This window comes from Muscardinus avellanarius (genome assembly GCF_963383645.1).
Source record: "Muscardinus avellanarius genome assembly, chromosome: 14".
NCBI lineage: Eukaryota > Metazoa > Chordata > Mammalia > Rodentia > Gliridae > Muscardinus > Muscardinus avellanarius.
Window position 1 is genome coordinate 6,378,352 of NC_137800.1, and position 25,975 is coordinate 6,404,326.

General features: G+C 54.0%; 1 protein-coding gene across 1 annotated transcript; it reads right to left on the reverse strand.

Moving 5' to 3' along the window:
* Window positions 1-2,262: 2,262 nt before the first annotated feature.
* Window positions 2,263-20,024, reverse strand: BLK (BLK proto-oncogene, Src family tyrosine kinase; the record flags this gene model as incomplete). The annotated part of the gene is made up of 12 exons (XM_080709680.1): window positions 2,263-2,468; window positions 3,431-3,562; window positions 4,713-4,863; window positions 7,086-7,162; window positions 8,225-8,404; window positions 9,241-9,393; window positions 10,238-10,384; window positions 14,873-14,976; window positions 16,068-16,166; window positions 17,450-17,543; window positions 17,881-17,932; window positions 19,920-20,024. 12 exons carry the CDS (start codon window positions 20,022-20,024, stop codon window positions 2,263-2,265), a joined length of 1,500 nt encoding a protein of 499 aa, XP_080565806.1.
* Between the last annotated feature and the right edge of the window lie 5,951 nt (window positions 20,025-25,975).

A 25,975-nucleotide genomic window follows, 5' to 3' on the forward strand; every position in this document is an offset into this window, starting at 1 on the left:
ACAGGCGAGAGGGCCCTGGGTGAGGGGACAGCGGATGCCGCAGGCGGCTTTCCCTGCCAGTGTCTTCACATGTGCAGGGTCACGTACAGACACCAGCCGCTCCCTCCCTGGCAGGACAATTTCCCCGCAAGACAGGATGCTTTCGTCTACTCGTAGTCTGCCTCTGTCTCTCTCGCGCCTCTCTTTTCCTTCCTCCCTCTCATCTCACCGTCTGGCAGGGAGCCGGAAGGCTCTGTCTGCTAAAAACTCGCTTTTGGAGTACAAACAGGAAGGGACCCTTGTTTCAGACCAGGGCGCCCCCTGGTGGAGAGAACTCTCCCTCCTCCTTCACCGATGGCGCCCGCCTTGCCCTGGTCTCAGGTCTTTGTACATCACAGCTGGTAAGAGCCGCGGCATCAGCTGGGCCTGTGATTCCAGGATCTAAGCATCAGACGGGCCTTAGGTGATGCTGGGAGGGCGCCCTGGCAAGGGGTACCTGCGCCCTTCACACCACCTGGCCGTGAGGTCTTGATCCCGGGAGGGCATTAGTACCAGCTGGGGGCATTTCAGATGTGCTGCCGCCCAGGCCTGCTTGGCTTCCTGGCGTGGGTCTTTAACGTGTCCTGTGCTGCCGTCCCTACGACCACCCAGCGCGGTTCTCACTTGCAGTGAGCCCAAGCGCCCTGATCCCAGCCTATTCCAGCCCCGGCCTGGACCTCCCAGGAAGCTCTAAGTGGGGCGGGGGCTACTGTGGAGCTGTACCCGTGGGCCTATGGTCAGCACAGCCCCACAGACCAAACACCACAGCCGGCCACGGGGCCTTAGAGGAGGAGGAGCTGGGGGGTTTTTGAGGACAGTAAAACTACAGTCATGGCGCGTGCGTGTCACTGTACTTTTATCAAAAGCCATAGACTGTTCTGAGGGGTGAACTCCAATGTGAACTATGGTCTTCAGTTGATAATGTATCAGCGCTGGTCCATCAATTGGAACAAGGGTACCCACCATTTCAAAATGTTAAAATGGGAAAATGGGGCAGAGGGAAGAGGGCTACGAGGACTCCGTGCACTTTAGGCTTTTTTTTTTTTTTTTTTTTTTGCAGGTCTGGGGATGGAACCCAGGGGCATTTGACCCCCAACTACACCCCCTGCACTACTTTTTTTATTCTTTATTTTGAAACAGGGTCTAACAAAGTTGCGGACGGCCTCACTAAGTAGCTGAGGCTGTCCACGAACCGCGATTCTCTGGTCTCAGCCTCCCGAATGCTGGGATGACAAGTGTGTGCCACCACACCCGTCTGGGCTTGTTTTTCTGTAAATCCAAACTACTCAAAAAATTAAGCATAAGACAAACAAAGAACACAGGCACACAGGAGCTCCCACGGGGATTAAGGAGCCATCAGCGATCCTGGGCGTCACCTTCCCGTGGTCACGTTTCCTTGTCTTGGGGGACTCAGAGCCAGGAGGCTAGTCTCAAAGTACTTGCTCCTAATGCTGGGGGACCAAGGATTCCTGCAGAGGTCAGAATTTGTGGGGTGTGGGCGCCATCTACTGGCCTCAAAAGGCAGGCAGGCACAGCTGGTCCGCAGACCCTGGGGCTGGGGACTGGCTTCCTTGGGAACCTGGTGTCTCCTGGGTGTTGTACACACCCACACATCCAGTGAATGACGTCCAGGTGTGCCCTTAGTAATGACACAGAAAAGGCCAGGGTCTCGGGACTTTATCATGAAGTCCCAAGTACTGGGCACAGCCGAAGGCAAGACTGCCCCCTCCCCTCTGACCTTCAGAGGACCCAGCCCTGCTTCTGGGTGGGGATGGGGAGTGGCTCCTGGTGGCAGCCCTCGCAGGTCAGAGCGGTGACCCCTGGTCTCTTGCCATTGCTGACCCCCGGCTTAGGACGCCAGTGCTGGTCCTTACAAGGATAGCAGTAACCTAAGGGTGCATCCAGCCCTCGCCAAGCGCCTCACTGGACTTGATGACACGCGTGCAGGCGAGGTAAATACTAATGTCGTCCTTCCCGTTTAAAAAATGAGGAATGAGAGGCACAGAGAGGCTAGTCACCTGCCCAAGGGCACACGGTTGGAGAAGGAAGCCTTCTATTTGGCTCCAGAGGCAGGTCTGAGACCCAGCAGCGGTGCAGGCTTGCCTCTGGTTTCCCCTTCTGAGAAGTGGGCATGCAGCCTTGCCTGCCTGCGCAGCCTGTCGGGGCTGGAAGAACAGCTGGGCTGCTCCCAGGCCTGGGCCGTCCCTGGAGGGAGGCCCGGATGGCCCCGGCGCCTGCGGGCGGCTAGGGCTGCAGCTCGTACTGGGCTTCAGTGGCTGTGTAGAAGTCCTCCAGCACAGACTGCAGGAACTCGAAGGTGGGCCGCTCCTCAGGCCGGCCGCGCCAGCACTCCATGATGACATCCCGGTACAGCTCCGGCGGGCACGTGTCCGGCCGTGGCATGCGGTAGCCTCGTTCCAGGCAGCGGATGACCTCGGGGTTGCTCATGCCTGCAGGCAGAGGGGCAGAGCGCTGGAGAAGGCGGCCGTGGAGGGGGTGCTGGCCCCCAGGGTCCCCCGCGGCCCTGGGCCGGAGGGGGCGAGTGCGGCTTACAGGCTCAGAGGTCTCAGCCCTGCAGGCCACCCTGCTTCTTCTGCCTTGCACACACCTTGGTTTACTACTGTTTGGAGGGGAGCTGCAAGGGAGGCTGTAGGCTCTTTTTTCTTATTTTTTTCTTTCTCTCTTTCTTTCTCTCTTCTTATGGTACTGGGGATTGAACCCTGGGGTATTCTACCTCCATGCTACAACTCCAGCCCTATTTTTTAATTTTTATTTTGAAACAAGGTCTCACTGGTTTTTAATTTTATCTTGAAACAGGGTTTCAGGTTGATGAGAGTCTCACTACTTGCTGAGGCTGGCCTTGAACCTGTGATCTTCTTGTGTACCGAGTACTGGGATTATAAGCGTGCCCCGCCATGCCCAGCTGAGGCTGTGGATGTTTACCTGAACTCGGGCATTTCTCTGGGGAGGGACCCAGATTTCCTGGGACTCAGCCCCACCTGTCCCTCACTGCACAGGTGTATAGCAACACTGGGACTCTCACTACTGAGAGAACCTGTTCTCTGCAGCTGCGGAGCCGCCCAGGGTTCAAGATTCGGCCCTCTGGGGACAAGCTCTGAGGACACTCCCGGGCGCAAGGCCACTGCAGGGACCCCTGTCCTCAACTGATGACAACCCACCCGCAGTAAACGTCAGAGCTGACCTTTACCTTGCCTGCCGTGCTCAGGGCTCGTTGGACCTCCATGGGAGGGAGGGGCACGGCTCTGTACCCCAGACCGACGTTGATGAAGAAGACCAGAGTCCGGCATGGCAGCCTCAGGTCTCAGGCCGGCTGCCAGGACCACGCTCTGCCAAGTGTGGGCTGTCCGCCCTGAGGACCCGTCGGGAGACCGTCCTGGAGGTGGTCACCTACCTGGGTATGGCACACGCCCATAAGTGACGATTTCCGTCAGGAGGACTCCAAACGACCACACGTCGGCTTTGATGGTGAACACCCCGAAGTGGATGGCTTCTGGGGCCGTCCACTTGATGGGGAACTTGGCCCCTGTGGAGAAGCAGTGTGTGAGGCCGTGTCTGCCGCCCACCCACTGCTGGCCCTCGCAGGGCGCGGCCACTCGACTAGTGGGGATGTGTCCCAGGGGTCGCTGGACACCTGCGGGCCCGTGCTGAGGGAGCCAGGCATGGGGTCTGCAGCACAGAAGGACGTGCAGACCACTCCCCACTGTCCTGGGGCCCTTAAAGACAGAGCAGTGGCCCTAACTGGGAAACGCAGCCGTTCCCTTCTGGGACAAGAGCTCTGTTCCACCTTTGTCTAACAACAGGAACCAGGTGTAGGCAGGATGTTTTACCCTGGGCCTCAGTCAGTCCTTTCCTGCAAAGCGACGCAGCTGCCCTGGTGAGAGCGGACTGCACAGCTCAGCATTCGACCCCCTCCCCTGGCCTCGTTCCTGTCTCCAGAGCCAGCCGGAAGTGCCCAAGGACAGAGATGGCTCCTGAGCCGTCGCTATCCTTCTGAATGCACAGCTAACAGGCTCCGCTGAAATGACTTGCTAAGGCTGTCCAAATCCTGCCGGGGAGCAGGTGTTTACTCACTGTGTGAACAGAGAGCAGAGCGCCCCATGGGACTCTCCCTCGGGTCAAAGTGTGCTCTGTGAGGTCCTGCTTCAGTGTGAGGGGACAGAGCTAAGCGGGAAGTTATGGGGCTCCATTTAATTTGAGAGACGCAGATGTTAAGTGCAGGACTTCTCAGAGCCTTTGACACCTCGATGTGCATTGCAAATCCCAGGCAGGGAGGGGGAAGACCTGCAGAATCTCCGAGATCAGCCTGTGTGCCAGAGCCCTCGCTCGCCAGGGGCCTTGAAGCACGTCTGTCGTGTGTGCCACACATGTAGGGAAGGGAAACACTGATCTAGGCAGGGAAAGGCCAGGATGGTCAAACCACGGCTCTCGGGGCTCTGCTGAGAAGCTCTGCTCACAGTACCAAGGAGCAGTTTCTGGGGAGTCAGGGGCTGAGGCAGTGAGGCCAGAGGCCTCCTGTGCGGGGACTCTGCTCACCCTCTTGTTTGTGCTGATGGAACCAGCACAAACTGGGGATGCTTGTGCTGGTTCCACAACTTGCAGAGGCTGTCCTTGAGCCTGCGATCCTCCCGTCTCAGCCTCCCAAGCACTGGGATCCCAGGCCCAGCTCTGCTCACCCTCTCGGGCAGTGTACTCGCTGTCGACGATCCGGGCCAGGCCGAAGTCCGCAATTTTGCAGCACAGGGTGTCTGACACCAGGATGTTGGCTGCCCGCAGGTCCCGGTGGATGGAGTTCATGTGCTCGATGTATGCCATCCCTTCGGCGATCTGAGGGGACAGGCACGTACTGAAGGCCAGCGAGGGACTTCTGGGCACGATGGGCCCACCCAGCATCCACCGCACAGCCCCCCAAGGAGAAGAGGGGCCCTGCCCACCCTCGCCCACCCTCGCCTGGCGCGCTTCTGTGTGGCCAGCCTCACTCTCCCGAGGCTGTGCGGGGCAGGAAGGGGCAGCTTTGGGTTTGCTTTTCCGTGGACACAGGGAGGGTGCTGCGCATGGGGATGAGGGTGATTTGGGGTAGAGAAGAAGATGGCTTCAATTGCTCCAGCTGGACAAGCCTCAGCGCTCGAGTGGCAGAGACCAAAGCTACCGTCCCCAGGGGGAGGGAGAGGAGGAGGGAGGGAAGGCGGGCAGGGCGCCGCGGGCTCCTCTCCAGGCCAGCACGTCCCCAGACCAGTCCCTTAACCTCCCCAAGGACTCAGGTCCCAACCTGGAACACAAGGGCGGTCTCTGGGACACAGAATGGAGGTGAGCTGTCGGGGCGGTGGCTGTGGCCAAGGTCCTAACCCCGCACCTGCCCGTGGCAGGCACCCAGGGAGCAGAGAGAACCCAAACACGGGCGACCCAAGAAGAGAGGCTCGTCCGTCCTGACCACCTGCACCAGGCGGGGCCGGATGTGTGTGCTGCCTTTAAGCTGAGATGAGCTGGCTGAGGCAGTCACTGTTGATGGCTGGGGAGACTGAGGCAGAGGACAGAGAACCAGTTTACCCCCTCGACATCCAGAGAAACCTTAGTCAAAATGACCTTAGTAGAAGTTCCCATCTGGGACTAGGTGGGGAAGAGCCCCAGGTACTCGGGCAGAGGAGACAGGTGGGGGGCATGTGGCTGCAGGTGGGGCATGTGGCCCGCGCTGCCTCCAGGAAGGGTCTGGAGGCTGCTGGGCGTGCAGGTCTTGCAGTCTTCAGAGGCTCACGTGCATGTGCGCATGTGTTTGATGAGGCGGCCGCATGGCTGGGGCGTGGGCTACAAGCTGCTCATCCAGGAGGTTCTGATGACCAGGTTTGCTAACCCCCATGTTTGACCACATTTAGATACCCAAATACTTCTCAGCCTTGGCCCCGGGTGACCCGGGTTTCCCTGGGGCTTACTGTGGGGGCTAGCAAAGAGGTGAGGAGGGCAAGCAAAGGAAAAAGGGAGGAACGGATAGGAGGGCAGGCTTGTCACCATCGTGGGTTCAAGACCGGCTGCCGGAGCTGACTTTCCGTAAGTGTATTACCAGCTGCTTAACCAGGTCTCTCACCTCAGCGGAAAAAAGGCTGAGTTCCTGCATTAACGGTGGTAAGAGATAGCGCTGGACAGGGCGGGGAGGTTCCCCCCTGCAGCCGTGTGTGTGTGTGTGTGTGTGTGTGTGTGTGTGTGTGTGTGTGTGTCTGGGGCTGACCACAGACCACAGCCACAACAAGGCCACCAGGTTTTGTGGTTTTCTGCCAGAATCCTCAGCCAAACTCCCCATGGGGGAAGAGAGATCCCACCTCTTTATTCTGCTGCCCCATCCCAGAGTCTGGAAAGTTCTACATGTGAACCCTCAGGACACCACGGTCCAGTCCAGGACAGCCAAGAAGGTCCGGGGACTGCAGAAGGTCTCCAGGGCTCGGAGGAGGGATGACTCTACTGCTCCTGATCCTGGGCTGCACCCGGGTTTCCTGGGACAGGATCGGTGTTTACAGAGTCCCCACTGATGGCATTAGTGGTAGGAAGAAGGGGGCCACAGCAAAACACGCACTCTCCGGGTTTCCCACTGCATCCATCTCCCTCCTTGCTGATAGAACAGCCTCTTTCTATCACAGCTGCCCAGAACGGGGCTGCTTTTCCCAGGCTCTCTTGCAGTCAGGTGTGACAGAGAGGCCACTTGCAGGAACAAGCGGAACGTGGCACCAGGGACCTGTCCCTGGAGAAGAAGGCAGGCTCTCACCTCCCCTGACTACTTCCTGCTGGCTGAGGACAAGGCCCAGTGTGGGCAGCCATCTGGGACCGGGAGATGACTGTCAGGGCTCCAGCAGGGCAGATCAGGTGGGGCAGAGCCTCCACCCGCCTGGATCACCCTGCCGTGGATCTTAGGCCTTCAAGCCCTTATTCCTTGGGCTTTCTGTCCTTCAGAGCCCAGCCTACATCTACCCCAAGCGACCTCTCCGCAGTAGATTCACGTCAGCCCCGGGGCTCGGGAGGGCATGATTCCTCCAAGCTCCGTCTGGACGTGGTGGCTCACCAACCTGGGCTGACATGTCAATCAACCTCGGGAGGGACAGTCGGCCGCCTTCATCTGTCTTCAAGAAGTCCAGCAAGCATCCTATGGAAAGAGAGAACACAACTGTACATCTGCCAAGTGACCAAACACCCTGGGCCAGAGAAGGAAGTGAGCGTCGCTTTGCCCCCGGTGCACCAGGAAGGATCTACACATACAGCTGTATGTGTAGATCTACACATACACATACACAGCGCAGAAATTCCAGCCTCAGGCCTCAGGTCCCTAGGCAGGTGGCCACCAGCTGCCCAGAAGTTAGGTCTGAGCCAGGTTTGGGGGGCCAGGAGTCAGACCCCAGTGCTGGCTCTAAGGTTGGTGTACTTTCCTGAAGACATGCCCATGCGTCTCCCTGGCTCATCCTGTTCTCAGTGAGAGACTCTACACTTGAGGGCCAAGCATGAGCAAGAAAATACAGGATGGAGGGAACGGAGGGGTGAGGGGGCAGGGCTGCAGCTCCTCCTCCAAGGGGCCAAAGAGCTGGAAGGGTGCTCACCTGGGGTGCAGCTCCGAGGCCCGGGGGCCACCGCGCCCCACACAGCCTGCAAGGCCAGCTCTCTTGGTGACACATCTATGATTAGCATCATAGCATCGTGGCCCTACAGTGCATGGCCAGGGTCTTAGGAGGGCAGCAAGGAGGTCAAAGGCTAGCACTGTGACCTCCAAGGCCTTCTGGCCCCACCTCTCCATGAAATGTTTGGGAGGTTGTAAAAGGTCCCATGGCTAGGGAGGGGTCTGACTGGAACTGGAACCATCTCTGAGGTCCAGCCTCCGGCTCCTTGCACTCGGCAATACTCTGGCCCTCCCAGTGGGCATCAGGGTGTGCTGGGCACAGAAGACTCACCCTTCAGTGCGATGCCCACCCTGGGGTATCCAGAAGGGTTGTTGGCCCTGTTCCTGAGCTGAGCACAAGGCTCTGTGGCAACCTTGCAGCCTCCCAGTGCTCAGCCTCCTTCTCTCTAGCCCCCCACCCTCGCCAGCACGTCCTTGATCAGCTAATTAGGAGCAGCAGGACCCTCTGTGGGAAGTTCCTGGCCAGCTGGCCCAGGCAGGATCCGCCCCAGGCCTCCCCGCCTCGCCTCGCCCCAGGCCTGGACCCCGGGGTGCCACCTCTGGCCATGTACTCGGTGACGATGTAAATGGGCTCCCTGGTGACCACCGCGTAGAGCCGGACCAGCCTCTCGTGCTTCAGGGTCTTCATCAGGTTAGCCTCGGCCAGGAAGGCTTCAGGGGACATGGTCCCCTCCTTCAAGGTCTTGATGGCCACCTTCACATTGTTTTTGTAATAACCTGCGCCCAGGGGAGGAGAGAGAACCGAGATGCCGTTCACACACTCGGAGGTGACCCCTTGACCACGACCCGAGTGTTCAGGTGCCAGCGCCATTGTGCGGGGGATCTGAGGCCAGAGAGGGAGGGTACGGCTCCCTTACCATGTGCAAAGATGCGGAGCCTGTCTCAGCCCCTGGCCCTGGAGCCGCAGGCAGCGAACTGTGCCCCGGGGGTGGGGGAGGCACCACTGAATAGGGACAGGTTACCTCGGTGGGAACCCCTTACCAGGGGCTGCCGTAGCTCCCGCCAATTGGGCCTCGGGGTGCGGAGCCCCCCAGAAGCATCAGGATCTGATCCTGATGTCATGTCTCAGAGACAGGGACCAGAGCAGGGGTGAAATAAAATACCCTGATATGCCCGCAGGTGCCGGAGCTGGTGTCGCTGCAGGACAGAGGAGGACACCAGGACCTGGCGCTTAGTGACTTGGCCAAAGTCACCCTCTGGAAGGTGGTGGCCTCTGTCCAGTCACACATTGGACCTCCTGGTTCCTGGCTCTGCCACTCACAGGGGGCTTCTGTCTGGCAAGCTGGGGCTGAGTGGTGTTTGCCAGCCAGTCAGTGGCAAAGCCGGCTCTGGGCTAAGAAGATGGAGAAGGAACCGGCGGAGGAGCAGGACAGCTCGGCACCGTGCGGCCACGGCAGCTGTGGGGCCTCAGCCATGGGGTGGGCGCACACCCTGCCCACTCCCTCGCAAAGCTTCACGGGGCGCGCTGTGCGCATACTGGGCCAGCAGCCTTCCCTGGCGGCTCGCGCGTTTCGCAGTGCAGGTTGGGGAGAGGACTCTGGCCCTCGACTCACCCATCCAGACTTCGCCGAACTGCCCAGACCCCAGCTTCCGGACCAGCCTGAGGGACTGCCTCGGGATTTCCCACTCATCCTGGGCCCAGGGGTTCTGGGAAGCCAGGCTCACGCAGGGCAGGGTCAGCCTCTGGCAGAGACCATCTCCTTTCTCTGTATCAGGAAAAATAAAATAGGCTAGCTGGTATCAGAGAAGCCGGACTTTGCTTGGGAGCCACATCCTTCCCAGCACACACATGAGCTCACACGTGGACATGCACATACACATGAGCTCACACGTGGACATGCACATACACATGAGCTCACACAGGGACACACAGCACACACATGCACTCACATGTGGACATACAGCACACACATGAGCTCACACAGGGACACACAGCACACACATGAGCTCACATGTGGGCACATAAGTACACATGTGAGCTTATGTGGGGACACACAGCACATATCTGAGCTCATGTTTGTACACAGGCACACACATAAGCTCCCTCCCACATGGATACACAGGCATACAGATGAGCTCACATGTGGACGCACCACATGCATGAACTCTCATGTGGACACACAGCACGCACACAAGCTCACACATAGACACATGGGCACACACATGAGCTCTCATGTGGATATATAACACACAGAAGCTCACGTGTGGGCACACAGGCATGTGCACGAGCTCGTGTGTGGATACACCAGGATCCACGTGAGCTCGCCCGTGGACACGCTCGCACAGCTCTTGCTGTTGTTTGTATGAAGCAGGGCGCTGTCACTGCTCCAAGACTGAGAGCCCTGCCGCCCCCTCTCCAGGGGCCTCGTGCTGAGCCAGCAGGGGCTCCGCTGGCTTTGACTCATTATGCCCAGAGGGTGGCCGGCTCCTTAGGTCTGGTTTTGGGGTAACAGCCCCCCACGCAGGGGATCCCCACAACATGGAGCCATAGCATAGCGATCCCGGGTACCTCGGGCACAAGCCCCCTGCCCTCGCAGACGCCCCTCTTACTAGAATAGTGCTGCACCAGGGCCTGGAGCGAGGGGAAGGCGATCCGGGGCGAGATGTAGTAGCCTCCCTCGTCCAGGGAGCGGATCTTATAGTGCTTGACGACTTCCCCCTGCGTGGTGACGTCCTTCACGGACAGGGAAAAGGCGCCTGCGGGGTGAGACACACGCGGTCAGCGCCGCGACGGAAAGCCGGGACTGGGCAGGGACTCGGCTCAGTGCTCCGAAACGAAGTTCTCCAAGTTCTGTGTTCTTTTCACCCTTCCCACCCTTCCTCCTGCATCTCAGCTTTGCCCTCTGGAAGCTCCCTGTTTGTCCCACCAGACTCCCCGTAACGTGTCCCCAGAGTCCCCTAAAACTCCATCTGAAGCCGGGCATGGTGGCTCACACAAGTGATCCCAGTACTTGGGAGGCTGAGGCAGGAGGATCGTGGTTCATGGACAGCCTCAGCTACTGCTTACTGAAGCCCTTTGCAACTCAGTGAGACCTTGTTTCAAAATAAAGAATAAAAGCTGGGCGTGGTGGTGCACGCTTGTAATCCCTAAGCTTGGGAGGCAGAGACAGGAGGATCACGCAGGTTCGAAGCCAGCCTCTCTGGCTTAAGAGACCCTGTTTCCAAATAAAATATGAAATAGGTTGGGGAGTGTAGCCCGGAGGTAGAAGGGTTCCATCCCCAGTACCACCAAAAAAATAAAATAAAATAAAAGAATAAAAAATAGGTCTGGAGGTGTAGCCTGGAGGTAGAATGCCCCGGGTTCTAGCCCCTGTACCACAAACAAACAAACAAACAACAACAAAAACCATCAGAGAACCATGAGCTTGGGCGAGGTAGGAGGCTCTCTCTGCAGCCACACGAGTCCCCTGCTCGAGGGTCTGGTCACTAACTCTAGCCCTAACCCTCTGCTACGTACGGAGTGCTCAGAGATGTCTAGTCACTGGGGCTATTCAGTTTTCTTGCTGTATACGCTGAATATGCCATTCCCCCAGGCAAGCGGTGAATCTGCCTTAAGTGTCCATGGTAGGGAGCAACGTAAGCTGTAAGCTACTTTCTAAGAGTCTGCTCAAGTTCACAGGAACTTGTCATACACACATCTAGTGGTAGGTGCCAGGGGTTAAGAACAATTTTGAAGGTAAGAATTTCTAGCAGAGAAGCTTTTCTCATGAGTTTAGTGTTCTTGTATCTTGCCTCTGTCCAGCCCTCTGGGTAGCCTGGACACCTCCCTCTCCCCAGTCTTTATTTGAGCCTGCCCAAAGTCATTCTGCAAGTCAGCTGCAGGCTCATGGGCGCCCTTCTCTCCCCCATGCACCTTGGCGGAGCAGTACCACCCTCTGCCACCAGGAGGCAGTCTCAGCCACCTCTTTCTTGGCTTCAGGCTCTTTGCTCTCAGAACCACCGCCCCATCTCAAACACCTTCTCCTCGCTTGTCTTCCTTTGCTGTACTTGCTAAAGGATGTTGAGAGGGTGTGTGCTGCCCGGTGCACCTGGAGATGCCGCAGCCCCCGCGCCCTGCACCCCAGCCCCAGGCTGGATTCAAGTATTGTTCACCTCACCCCAGCCTGGTACAGCCGTGCCCTGCCTCAAGGACCTGGGTGCCAATGAGCCCATTCATCCTTGCACCTCGATGCCGAGAACAAGAATTTCCTCCCACTGCCTAGGCTGCACCTCTGATAAGCAGGGGTCCCCAGACCTTCCCAGGAAGCGGGAAGAACTGCCCAAGCGCTTGCTGTGGGCCCCTTCCTAGGACGCCCCCCCCAAAGTCCTGATATAAAAATGGGGTATTCTTCCTAAAGAGGACAGCCAAGCCCAGGAGCCCTGCCTCCGGGGTGTGTCTGGACCCTCCTCCGACACAGAACTAGATTCTTGGAGATTCAGATTACTCAGCACAGCAACGTTTCCTGCCTGTGAGCTGGGAAACGAGGCAATCCTTGTATAGACATCTATAAAGAGGCTTGAGAAGCTGGGGCATCCCGAGGCCACCGGGCTTCTGGGGCAGCGTCCTCGTCTGTCTCAGACCCACCGGCCTCAGCTCTGTGATACAGGCTGAAGAGTTTGCTCTCGAATACTGTGGAGCGTGTGTGTGTGTGTGTGTGTGTGTGTGTGTGTGTGTGTGTGTGTGTTGATACTTGGGCTGTCTTGCAGTCCTGGATCCTGGATCTAACCAGCTCCCGGGGGTGTGCGGGGACAGGGAGAAGTGCCTGTCCTCTTAGAGACCCTTCTCCCTCTACACTGGGCCTGGTCCCCTTCCTGCAGAGGGCACCTTAGCGACAGCCGTGGGGAAAGCTGCATTCCCAGGTGAACTGATGTGACGGTTGAGGCTTGCTTGAAAAGAATGGGGGAGCTGAGTTGGCAGTTGTTGAAGCTGGGGTGCAAAGGGTTCCATTATGCCACCCACCTGTCTGTGTCTGGCATGTACATAGAAAACTTGATGCACCCGTTGGTGCATTTCAGGAAATTCTGCCCAGAGCGCCCCAGCTTCCCAGCACACCCTGCTCTCCACACCCTGGCCCTGGGCCTCAGTGGAGCATCGTGGTGGAGATAAGCCCCCTTCGCCCAGCTTCCGCTGCTCTGGCTTGCAGCCGAGGCTGCTGCCCCCTGACCACCCAGGCGATGGATGCCATTCCTGTCTTTCTCTCCTCCCTCCTGCAGTCACTGCGGCGCGGCTGTCTAGAGGCTGTAGCAGGTCACCAGGGGTGAGGCCATCTCCAGGGCCCGGGAGTCCCTTTGCTCACCCAGCTGGACAGTCTGCAGCGCGTGGAGCCTCCACCACGATCGGGCCTCTGACGCTTTGGCCCTGATGCCTGCTCTTGGCCCCAGACCAGTCACTGCCTCGCTCAGGGCTCAGTGTCCTCGTCTGTCAAATGGGGCATTGGTCTAGTATCTCCCAGATAAAAAACCTAGCGGCAAGTGTAAACCAGGGCCCATCCACAAGAGTCACCGGAAGCCACCAGTGTCCACCAACACGAGGACGGCTGGGTGGCTGCTGGACACTACGCTCTAGGTCCTGTCCAGCGGGGAAGTGTATTATCACCGTTCTCAGCACAGGAAGGCACCGGTTGTGGACGGAACTGTCTCCTCTGCCCCCCGGTTCACAGGCTGCAGGCCTAACCGCCGCCCCTCAGTTGCAACTGTATTTGGAGACTGGGGGTTTAAAGAGGGGTTCAGATTATTAGGATAGGCCCTATCCCAACAGAACTTCACCTTCCTAAGAAGAGGAGCTGGAGACACAGACTCAGACAGAGGGTTAAACTTGGGAGGGAAAGATGGCTACCGCGGAGCAGAAGAAAGTTCTCAGAAGGAACGCTCTCAGGCGTCCAGCCTCCAGCTCGGCGAGGAAGTAATGGCCAGCTCCTTAGCCGCCCGGCCTGTGGAGTTACCACGCCCGGCTTGCTGACTGACACAGAGCCTCACTGACCATGCGGGCCGGACGGAAGACGCACACACAAATAACAGAGCGTGCTTGCATTTGTAGAAAGCAGAAAGCAGAGAAGACCCGGCTGGTGGCCCAACAGGCAGGATTCCCATACACAGGGCCCCACGCAGGAGCCGGGGTTGAGTCAGGAGGGCCCCAGTGGAGGACTGAGGGTGAGTTTCCTCGGTGTGGTTACACAGGAATTTACTCATTTATTATGCTAATAATCGACGATTGCGTACTCATAGTTTATGCGTGCTCTCTATGTGCTTTAAATTGGACATTAGGAATATTCAGCTGAGATCAACCAGGCTCAGAAAGTCCAGGGCTGAGCGTTCTCTCTCATATGTGGGAAGCAAGAGAAGAGAAGGCAAGAGGGAACGCAGGAGGGACTTCGGAAAATCGAGGAGAGAGGCGGCAGACTGGAGGCAGGAAGGAGAACAGCATGAACTAATGAAAGAGACAGCGCAAAATCGGCCGCGCCCGAGTGCGATGTACCTATGGATGTATGGCTTCCCAGCCCACTGGTAGGCAGTGGAGGGTGGGGCTTGGAGTGGCGGGGAGCCCACCCACTAGAGGGCGGGTGGGGGGCTGGGACTGGAAGGGAAACACCAAGACCTGTGTGCACGTGTGTACGACTTTGACCCTCACTGTCACGTAGAATTATGATGCACCAAACAAGTATAAAAAATTTAAAAAAGAAGGAATGTCGTTTAGCTAAATGACAGAAAGGGAGAGAAGCACAGGGCCAAGGATGGTATCAGGAAGATTGCTCCATCGCGGCTGGATTTGAACCCGTGAGCCTTAGAGGCCAGGGTCTGGTATCCCCAGCTCTCAGCCACTGCGCCCCCTTCTCATAACCCCAGGCACAGGCCGCTTCTGAAATTGTGCTCCCTGCGGCCTCTGGCCAAGATGACCTCTACGGTTCTTTGAGTTCCCAAATTCTTGGATTCCAAAATGTGCCTGGGGCCAAAGGGGTCCCCCCTCAGCTTCCCAGCCTCAGGGTCCTGCTGCTGGCCGAGCCCTGTGGTCAGACCGCATGCGGCTCCCGAGGCCTCTGCCGCCCAGGCCCCGTGAGTCCCGCGTGGGTGGTGGCAACACTGCTAGGAAGTCTCCGAGCCTGTCCAAGGCAGGGTGAGGACCAGGAGACCAAGCAGGAGCCGGGGTCCCAGTCCTCACCGAGGGGCTTCCTGGGGACCACACGGGGCAGGAGGGTGGCACCCGCTCACCTTTATTGGTCTCGCTCTCTCTGATAAGGAAGGAGCCGGCCTTGTTCATTGGTGCCAGCAGCCGCCGCTCAGCCTCCTTCCTGCTGATCGTCCTGCAGAACCACCTGGAAAATGGCAGAGCCTCAGATTCAAACCCACCCTCCCTCCTACGCCTGCCCTTTCTCTTCCAAGTTAATCCTGCCCGGCTGCTCCTCACATCCTGGAACAAATGCCGCTCGCTGCATCTCCGTGACCCCTTCCCGACCCACTTCCCATCAGCCATTGGGGCTTCCAGCTCCCTGGAATGAAAAGGGTTTGAGTGACCTCTTGTTAATTTTGCTCTACAAAGGGCAAACCAGGGCCAGGCGCCGTGGCGCACGCTTGTCATCCCAGCATCCGGGAGGCTGAGACAAGAGGATCGCGGTTCACAAACAGCCTCAGCTACTTAGTGAGGCCCTTTGCAACTCAGTGAGACCCTGTTTCAAAATAAAGAATAAAAAATAGGGCTGGGGGTGTAGCTCAGAGGTAAAGTGCCTCTGGGGTTCCATCCCCAGTACTGTTAAAAAAAAAAAAAAAGCAAAGCAGGGAGCCCATCGGCGCGCCTTGGTGTCACTGACTCGCAGAAACAGGACACCCCGGGGCTGGTAACTGTGGTGCTCACCATGAGGCTGCTTGGGGAGGAGGCGCCTCAGGGTCCTGCACACTGTTCTGGGGGAAGACACAGGGCCCTGGCTGCCCAGACAAGGGGGGGCACCGGGACACCTTCCCCAGTCCAGGACAGAGTGGCCACAGGCTTCCTACACCTGGATCCATGGACTCAATGAACATCCCTCTGGCCCAACCCAGCTGGAACTTGCTGGAGTGGGACCGAGGCCGGCAGTGGGGAAGCCAGTCCTGAGCATGTTCCCCGCCTGGGATGCCCCAGCCCCGAGTCCCTGGAGGCAGAAGGAGCTGTGGGTGGTTACAGCGCCTCGTGGTGAGCCCCAGAGGCCACCAGACACGGGGACGGCTCCGTCCAGGGGAGCCAGGAAGGCTTGCTCTCGCCCTACGGGAAGGGTGTCTTCCTTGGGCTCACGCAGTGGTTTAGGTGCGGTCTGGATGCAGCCACTCCTGCCTGGGAGCTCTGGGTCCTGCCTGCCAGGGCTCAGCACTTTCTGGCCCTGCCCTGGTCACTGCAGCTGCAGGTCTGTTTGGGGGGGGCTGTTGGTGCACCTACTTTTCTATTTCCAAGGTCTCTACTGGAGCCACGAAGTTGCTGGGTACGTAGCCTTCTCTCCCGGTGACGAGTGACCTGGCCAACCACCAGTCTCCAGTTCTAAGGGGGAGAAGGACAGAAATACAATCCCAGCTCTGGTGGGCCTCTTGGAGCGGCTCCCCGCCACAGGAGCCCGTCATCGGGGGCGGGGCCGGCGGAGGTGGACAGTAGACCAGATGGCCGCGTGGGTCACTGTCACTCAGAGATGCGCTGCTGCCGGTGATGCTCTCTCTGGGCCGAAGGAGCCTCGCTGCTGGGGAGGAAGAGGACGACGCGGCCTCTGGGGGACAATTGGTCCAGGAAGCTCCACCAGCCCAGGAAGTCCCTGCCTCCTAGAGAGCGGCCTCTGTCTTGATGAATACACACACGCACAGAATTTAGGGAGGGAGTGGGACTGGCCCAAAAAACAAAACAGTGGGAGGGGCAGGCTGCCAAAGGGAGGAAAGGAGCCCACAGGAGGGCAGGCTCAGGGCTTTTGCATGGATGAGGTACTGGGGATGGAACCCAGGGCATGCTGCCTCTGGGCTCTACCCCCAGACCTATTTTTTATTCTTTATTTTCAAAACAGGGTCTCACTGAGTTGCATAGAGCCTCACTGAGTAGGTGAGACTGGCCTCAAACCTGCAATCCTCCTTACTCAGCCTCCCGAGTGAGGTCAGGGCTTTGGGGGACTGCAGAATCCAGACCTATTGGGTAACTCAGGGCTCCAGGGACAAGCCCGAGTGTTGAGGAGGACTGAGGGTCAAGAGACAGTAGGCATGGCGGGGGTTTCTGAGAAGGAATGGAAAAGAGCTGAATTTGCGCACATAACCCGACCAAAGTCTTCTTTCTAGACGGAGGCAAATGTGGGCACGCTGACTCCCAGTGCCAGACTCTGCTGGGCCAGCCAGGTCGGGGCTGTGGGAACCCAGAGCTCCATAGCTAGGGAGCCGGGAGTGGCTTTTGAAGGGCTCCTAGGATTTTAACAACAGAGTGAAGGTCATAAAGGGGAGCCATTTCCCCAGAAAAAGTTTGGAGTTAGTCAAATTTAAGAAAATGCTAGATAAGCCAGGCATGGTGGTGCATGCCTGCAATCCCAGAACGTGGAGGGCTGAGACAGGAGGATCGCAGGTTGGAGGTCTCAGCAATTTTAGTAAGACCCTCAGCAACCTAGAAAGACCCTGTTTCAAAACTAAAAATGTAGCTCAGAAGTGGAATGCCCCAGAATCTAATCCCCAGTAGGATGGGGTGGGGGTTCTGGGGACAGGCTGGGGACGGGCAGGGGAGAAGAAACTCGAGGCAGCCCTCCTTGGTGGGTGGGGAGCCGGCCATGACCCTGCCGGGACCGTGTTCTGAAAACTCACTCCTTTAAGACCTGAAGCTTCTCCCCCTTCGCCATCTGCAAGTCCCGATCATTCACCGCAGTGTAGTCGTACAGGGCTACCACGAAATGGTCCTCTGGAAAGAGAAAAGCAGAGGCGGCCGCCGTGTGGGCCCTTGTACGTGTCTGTGGGGGGAGGCTGTGATAATGTGTGTCTGAGCGATCTTCAGGCTACCAGAGGGCCAGGAGCCAGAAAGTCAGCTGCATGGAGCTAGACATTGCCACCTAGGGAGCCGCAGACCCAACTTAGAACCCTTGTTGGCTAATCCCTCATCCCATCTCCGCTCTTGATGCCCCCACCCCCGTCCCTCCTAGCCTCTGTCCCAGAGGGGATGTGGTCTTGGAACGCAGGAGCTACAACCCTCGCTCCATTCTAGTTCTGTCATCTTGGGGCCTGGGGGCACCCCGTCTTACCTTGGTCCGGGTGTTCATCGGGGGGTGGAGGGCTGAGGTGGTTAAAGACGACCTTGGGCAGAACACACACGAGTTAGCTCAGCGCCCTGTGGCTTGGCCAGGGTTGGGGGCTGCGGAGTGCGTGGGCCAGACTATCTGTGGGCACCCACCTTGTGGAAGGAAGGCGGGCGCCGTGGGAAGTGGCCCACACACTGGACCACGCCAGTGACTCCCAGACAGCCCCCAGACCATCTTCTGTCCCTGCCATCTTTGAAGGGGGGAAACCCAGTCACCTGGGCTAAAATCCTGACTCTTACCATTAAAGATAAAGTTGCAAAGGGCTATTTAGTGACAAAAACCGTAAATAAGTGTCTTTCCTAAAACTCAGCAAATGTTTGCATAGGTATACATCCTGTTGACAGACTGTTTCATGGGGTACTATGAAACATGGTAGAAACACTACCAGCAACAATAATAGTAGTAATAGATGACCAATGTTATTTATCTTATGGTACTGGAGATGGAACCCAGGGACGCTCTACCTCGGAACTACACCTGAGCCTATTTTATCTTTTATTTTCCAACATGGTCTCGCTAAGTTGCTGAGGCTCGTGCCAAGTTGTCCAGGCCACCCTGGAACCTGCAATTCTCCTGGCACAGCCTCCCAAGTACTGGGATTACAAGCTTGTACCACCACGCCTGGCTCATAACATTTTTAAAATGTGGAAATAACCACTCTTACCCAGCACAGGAGAACAGAGAGATTGTGACGTAGTCAGACAATCCTATTCATGGGCTAGAGCACATGCGCGGACTCAGAGAAGCCTACTGAAAGCGATTTTGACGGAGGCTTTTGCAAGATGGTGCGCATAGAGTGTCTGCATTGAAAACATTCATGTGTGACACAGAGAACACACAGTCAGATTCCTGACTCCCGGTCCCTCTGGGAAGGAGATAATGAGGAAATTATCAGTATATACGTGGGTTTTTTTCTTCTGGTGGTGGTACTGGGGATGGAACCCAGGAACATTCTACCTCTGAGCTATACCTCCAGACCTATTTTCTTCTTTTTTATTTGGAAACAGGGTCTCACTGTTGCAGAAGCTTTGAACCTGCAATCCTCCCGTCTCAGCCTCCCAAGTACTGGGATTACAAACGTGTGCCACCATGCCCGGTATTATGTGGCTTTTTTTTTTTTTTTTTTTGGTGGTACTGGGGTTCCTGGAAGCCCTTCTACCTCCGGGCTACACTCCCAGACCTATTTTTATACTTTTTTATTTGGAAACAGGGTCTCAACACCAGCGTGGCTGGCTTCGAACCTGCGCGATCCTCCTGTCTCTGCCTCCCAAGCGCAGGGATTACAAGCGTGCGCCACCACGCCCGGCTTTATGTGGCTTTTTAAAGTTAAAAATCCCAGGCTACTACTTCTTAGCATATAATGTTGGGAAAATGACTCCATCTGTCTCCATCTGAGACTGTTCATTGTTCATCTGTTCATTGGATCATTAATTAATTAATTAATTCACCAGCCCATTGCTGTGTGCCGAACCCCAGGCTAAACTGGAACACAGTTAAGACCTGGGTTTATCTATGAAATGGGAATAGCTATCCTCACCCCCCATTGGTCCACTTCAGTGATATGATGGCCGTGCAGAGATGCCCTTGGTGGCAGACAGAGCAGGAGAGGGCGTCCAGGCAGGGCTCCCAACTGTCCCAAACCAAAAGAGGCTCTGTGATTGGGCAGCGGGGTTCACAAGTCATCACCATCTAAACACTGGCATCTTTTTTTTTTTTGCGGGTTTGGGCATTTTACCTCTGAGCTACACCCCCTGCCCAATTTTTTATTCTTTATTTTGAAACAGGGTCTCACTGAGTTGCGGAGGGCCTCATTAAGTAGCTGAGGCTGTCTGCAAACCGCGATCCTCCGGTCTCAGCCTCCCAAATGCTGGGATTACAAGCGTGTCCACCAGGCCCGGCGAACACTGGCATCTTTTGAAATGGTCCCCAGGGCTGGTCCAGGGAGCGGCAGGTGCAGGGGCCCGAGGGGGCTGGCTACTTACCAGGGGCGGCAGCGGCGGCGGGGCTTTGCTCTGGCTGTCCACCTGCCCGGGGCTCCAGCCCTTGCTCCTCTCGGCGACCTGCCTCTTGCTGCTGAGCAGTCCCATTCTGCAGGAGCACACAGAGGCAGACAGCATGAGACCGCAGGCCCTCGGAGCCTCTGCACAGGGCAGACTCCCCCACCCCCGCCCCCAGCTAGATAGGGGGGCAGCGAAGGCCCAACATCAGATGGGTAGAAGGGGCAGGGAGCTAAGCTCGCATCCTGCTTTGTTCAGTGTTGAAATGACTGTGTGCGGGACACACTGACCACCCAGCCTCACGTGCTGGCCACAAACTGCGGGGATGGACCCCAGCCCCAGGTACAGGGGCCGGGGGAGGAAGGGGAGGAGAGCGGGTTTCAGACCAGCCTGACCTGCTCTAAAGTCTGATTTTGCTACTGGGCTGGCTGTGCCGTGCTGCTGGGAATTTCCTCTGGCCCGAGGGCTCTTTTATAGACAGCGTGACTTTGTTAAAACCTGTCTAAGGTTCTGTCCAGATCAGATTCCGAGTAAGATAAAATTTAGGGCAGAATGATAGATACGCAGGCTTCAAAGGCCAATTGTAGCTCTCAGAACTATCTGGAATCTTCTTCGGAGGTGGGAAAATTATGGTAAGTTTGTTCCTGGGAAAAGAATCTCGGCGTGGTCAATATGGGAAAGCCCAGAGACCATGCCATCAACTTCCTGCCCGCCTCGCCACGCACACACCAGGGCTACCACGGGGGCAGGGGATGCTGTTCAAGGCCACATAGTTTGTTCACAGCCAGCCAGTGGCTGTGCAGAGCTGGCTCCGAGTCCGGTCTAACCTGAGCCCAACGTAGTCCTGTGTTCATGTCTAGCCAGACGGCAAGATTCAGATACACAGCAGGAGGATTGTGAGTCCCTACCCTTCTTTGAGTGATCTCCTTGAGTGTAAACACATGTCATCAGTTAGAGAATGCATCTTTTCAACATCTCTGAAGCCAGGAGGTGTCTTACAACTGCTGATGTTTCATGGTGTAATTATTAGTGATTTTTTTTTTCTTTTAGTGAAACGTGAAATAAATGCTAGCTTCCCGCCTTAGATTCAATGAAACACAGGAATACATTTCTTCCAGGGAGTAGAAAGTACATTCCTCACATCATCTCTTCTCAAATTCACACACACACACACACACACACACACACACACACACTCTCTCTCTCTCTCTCTCTCTCTCTCTCTCTCTCTCTCTCTCAAGAATTTCAAATTAGAACAGAGAGCCACAGTAACAAGTCCTCAAACAAGCATGTTTCTTTTCAAGTACACCTTGCCTACAGAACACATAATACTTTACTTTTTCAAAGAACAATACTTTTTAAAGCTTTTTCATGGTAATTCAGATCAACATTATCACTAAATAAATCATAGTGCCAGAATTACCAGCAGCCCTTTGGGGACGCAGGGCTCAGAAGTTAGGATATAGGATTATGAGTATGTGTTAGGAATTGCTATTGAATCTTAACAGCTGTACCAGAGCGATCATTTTTTTCTTTAATTTGTTAATGTAATGAATTGTGTTGGCAAATTTTCAGCTAACAACACATCCTTGTCTGGAATATCAGCTGTTTGGTTATACAGTATTAGTTTTTGACATCTAAATATATCCTGCCAGAGCATATCTTAATGAGAGTGAGAATCTATATTCTTAAGTGAGATGTGTGTATGAGGTGTTAGCGTTAGGGCGAGGCTCGCTAGAGAGCACGTTCAGGGACCTCTCTGTCTTTTTTAATGGTCTTGAGTAGTTTAATAGTATTCTTAGTATCTGTTTACTACAGTCTGTGTAGAACTCAGCCATTACATAATCTGTTTCTTAATTTATTTCAAATAGTAGATCTTTAAGTACATTTCTGATTTCTTGTAAGAGAATTGGACTACTTTCAGTTTTCCTTCTCCTGTGCCATTTTGATAAACTACAGGAGATTTTCAATTACTCCCTCGTTTCTCAATTTGTTGCCATAAAGTTTTATGTAGTTTTATAACTGTTTTAATGTTTTTTTCTTGATCATAACTTATTTCTTGTTCCTTTTATAAATTGAATATACTTTCTATTATAAACTAGGATTTTAGTTGAATAAAATAATCTGGATGTTTATAAGACCAAATAAAGTTCTAATCTAGCTTAAAATTGTGAAAAAGAAGATTGTAGTCAAAATGCTGCAGGCTGGGGTGGAGCTCAGTGGTAGAGGGCTTGCCCAGCATGTTAGAGGCCCTGGGTTTAACACTGCACAACAAACAACAAACAACAAACAAAAAATTAAATAAAATTGGAATGGAAATAGACATAGAATTAGCGGATCAAGATAATGAGCACGCCAATGGATTCTGCTAAAACATGGGAACTACATAAATGAAACAGTGACATTTAATTTATTGGAGAAGCAATGGTTTATTTTAATAAATGGTACCGAGAAAATGACTATCTACCTGGAAGAAAATACATTAGCATCCCTACCATATTAAAAACATGGCTAGGGTGCAGCTTAGTGGTCTATGATGTAGGAGATCCTGGGTTTAATCTCTAGCAACACACACACACACACACACACACACACACACACACACACACTCCAGGTGTACCTACAATATAAACAAAACCCAACAAAAATTATTTGGAAGAAAACTATACACATAAATTCAGAGTTTGGAGACAATTAACAAAGATTACAGCCAAAAGCTAAGAGAGAACAAAAAAATATATATAGTAATAAACGTTAAAAGTATTGAATGGCAAAAGAAACTCATGAGATCAGTAAATAAACAACAGATTGGGGAAAAGATCTGCAAAGCCTAAAGTAGAAAAATGTCTATTTATAATGCAGCCAGCCCTCATGAAAACTGACAAGTGTGATGTAGCGTCGATCCTCTCCACAGAACAATACAGAAATGTTTTAAATCGGAAGCTCATACAACGCAAATGCAAACCTCGAGATGAACGCAGGAAAAATATGAAGATCATTTCCAAGTTGGAAGTACGAATTTAGATAACCATAACATGTCCCATTAATCAACAAGACTGCTTAAAAATAAACAAATAGATGGAATGATAATACCAGTCATTGACGGCAGAGCAAGGGGAAATTGTGTTTGCACCTATTTCAGGTAGAGAAGTAGTTATCTAGGTATTAGTATTTCATTTGCTTTTCCCCGCTCTATTTCTAGTGTGCAAATTTTGTGAGAGATTTGTTTTGTTTATGGTTGAATCCAAATGGCTAAAGCCTGGCGCAGAGTGTATGCTTAATATACATTTATCAAGCAAACAAAATTTGAAATATTACCAACCTTTTAAGAAGCAATGTTCTACTTAACTTGCAGCACTGGGGATCAAACCCAGGGCTTTGTGTAGGCTAGGCAAGCACCCTACCACTGAGCTATGCCCCCAGCCAGAAAGAAATCTTTTAAATTATGTTAAAACAAAAAATTAAGCGGGTTATAGTAGGGAAAGATGGGGAAAGAGAGAAAGAGAGAGAGAGAGAGAGAGAGAGAGAGAGAGAGAGAGAGAGAGAGAGAGACACAGAAAGATAGAGACGAGAGAGAAAGAGACAGAGAGAGAGAGACACAGAAAGAGCAAACGTGCACACACCCGTGGGTACGTGCTTTGCATATGTGTGTATGAATATAACTGTGTAACATTTAAAAAAATTTCACATGGGTTGGACTTTACATCGTCTGATAGAATTGTTCAAGGAACCAAGGTTATAGTTTGTGCAAAAGTATAACTTTTTTTTTTTTCAGTACTGGGGATGGAACCCAGGGGTATTTTATCTCCAACTTTCACTCCCAGCCCTATTTTTTATTCTGTATTTTGAAATAGGGTCTCGCTGAGTTGCAGAGGGCCTCATTAAGCAGCTGAGGCTGTCTGCGAACCACAATCTTCCTATCTCAGCCTCCCGAATGCTGGGATTACAGGCATGTACCACCACACCCAGCTGTGCAATACTTTTTTTTTTTTTTTTTTTGTGGTACTGGGGTTCCGGGAAGCCCTTCTACCTCCAGGATACACTCCCACGGGCTACACTCCCAGACCTATTTTTTAACTTTTTTATGTGGAAACAGGGTCTTTTAAGCCAGTGAGGCTGGCTCTGAACCAGCGCGATCCTCCTGTCTCCACCTCTCAAGCGTGGGGATTACAAGCGTGCGCCACCATGCCCGGCTGTGCAATACTTTTTAAAAGCCCACGACACCTGGCATTCCTAGGTGGTCTCCCTTTCGCGCACTAAGGGAGCCTGGCCTGCTGAGCTTCTGAGCAGGTCAGTTTCCCAGCACTAGCAGTGGGCCTGACAGACCCTGCTTCTTCACTCCTGGCTGAGTGTGGGCCTCTGGGCACGCTGGTCTCCTGCAAAGGGCGAGCGAGCAGGGACCGTGCCTGTGTGCACGCCTGGCAAGGTGGCTGCCGAGGGGCACAGTGTGAGGACACATCTGCATGGCTCTTTCAATGATAGGAAACAAATATTTTTGCTGTGGAAATTCACTCCCCTCCCCCTCCCTTCCTGCGGTACATTTGATAAGAGAAGATTTTCAGATGATAAAAAGTTTGAGGGTTCTGAGCAAAACCTCAGGAAGGAAGATGGCATCTCTGTAAAGCTGTGTTAAGTAAGACAGATGTGTGTGTAGAGTCACCTTCATTTGATTCTGCAGACTTGGGGAAGCTTGACATTTATTAGACAACTATGCAGACAAGATTTTTCTATGTAAATAAAATTCCTCTTTGGGGGAGACATCATGCAAATGTGAATTTTTAAAAATCTTCATGGTAATGCCAATTAAAACATGTTAGTGGTGCGCTAAGATGTCATGATAGCTACTGTTGTATTTTGTATTGACTGGACAATCAGCCTTAATTTGCTTTTCAGTTTTTAATTTTTTACATTTTTTCTTTTTTAAAAAATAAATGAAAATGTAAGTTATGGGCTTGTTACTTTCTAGCGGAATCTGTTCTACTCTGTGGCACATGGTTCAGCAACAGGGTTTGCATTAGAACCAGCTGGGAGCCTGCCCTGGGCCCACTTGACAGTTCTGATGCCGGGTGCTAGGTGGAGCTCCAGGAGCCATATGTATGTATGTATTGTACTGGGCATCGAACCCACAATCACTCTACCTCTGAGCTAAACCCCAGCCTGATTTTATTTTATTTTTTAAACAGAGCCTCACAAAGTTGCTGAGTGTGGCCTCGAACCTGCGATCCTCCTCTCTCATCCTCCCAAGTACCGGGATGACAGGCGTGCGCCACCACGCCCGGCCCGGGATTGCATTTTTAACACATACCCCGGACAGTGCTGATGCCGCTCCATGAAGACACTTTCTTTGGCTTGGCTCTGCTTCTAGAGTATGTGTTAAGTTATAAAAAGGACAAAAACATAGTCCTTCCGATCCTGGAATTCCTTCCTCTGAGTTCCTTTTTCTTCTTTTCAAAGTAGCGCACATTAATGTGTAGAACGCGGTTTTCATTGCAGCCCGTCCGCCCAGGCATAGAGCTATCATTCGACCAGTTTCTCTCCCGTGCCTCCCTCGTCCCTCCCGCTCCCTCCCTGGCCTTTCGTCACCGTCATGGTCCCTTCTATCTTCTGCCGTCTTTTTCTCCTCTGGCTTTCACAGAGGGGAGAAGACAGCAGTGCTTGTCTTTTGAGTCTGTCTTTTGTCACTTCACTTGAAGACCTCCAGTTCCCTTCATTTTCCTTCAAATTATACAATTTCCTTCTTTATGACTGAATAAAACTCTACTGTGTATATATGCCTTGTTTTCTTTATCCATTCCTCTATTGACAAACCCCAGGCCTGATTCCATATTGGCTCCGAGTCCCTCTGAAATAACGCCAGTAGTCTTGCCGCTAGCGGTCCTCTAGTCTCGAAGGGAAATTATTTTTTTCTGTCTTCCACGCAAATATTTTTTACACACCACTGTATTTCTGCATAGATTTTTGACCCGAGGAAGTAACTCTTCTTCCTACAAAAACTAGTACCTCTGTGGTACTTTCCAGCTTGCATGGTATTTTTCCACAGA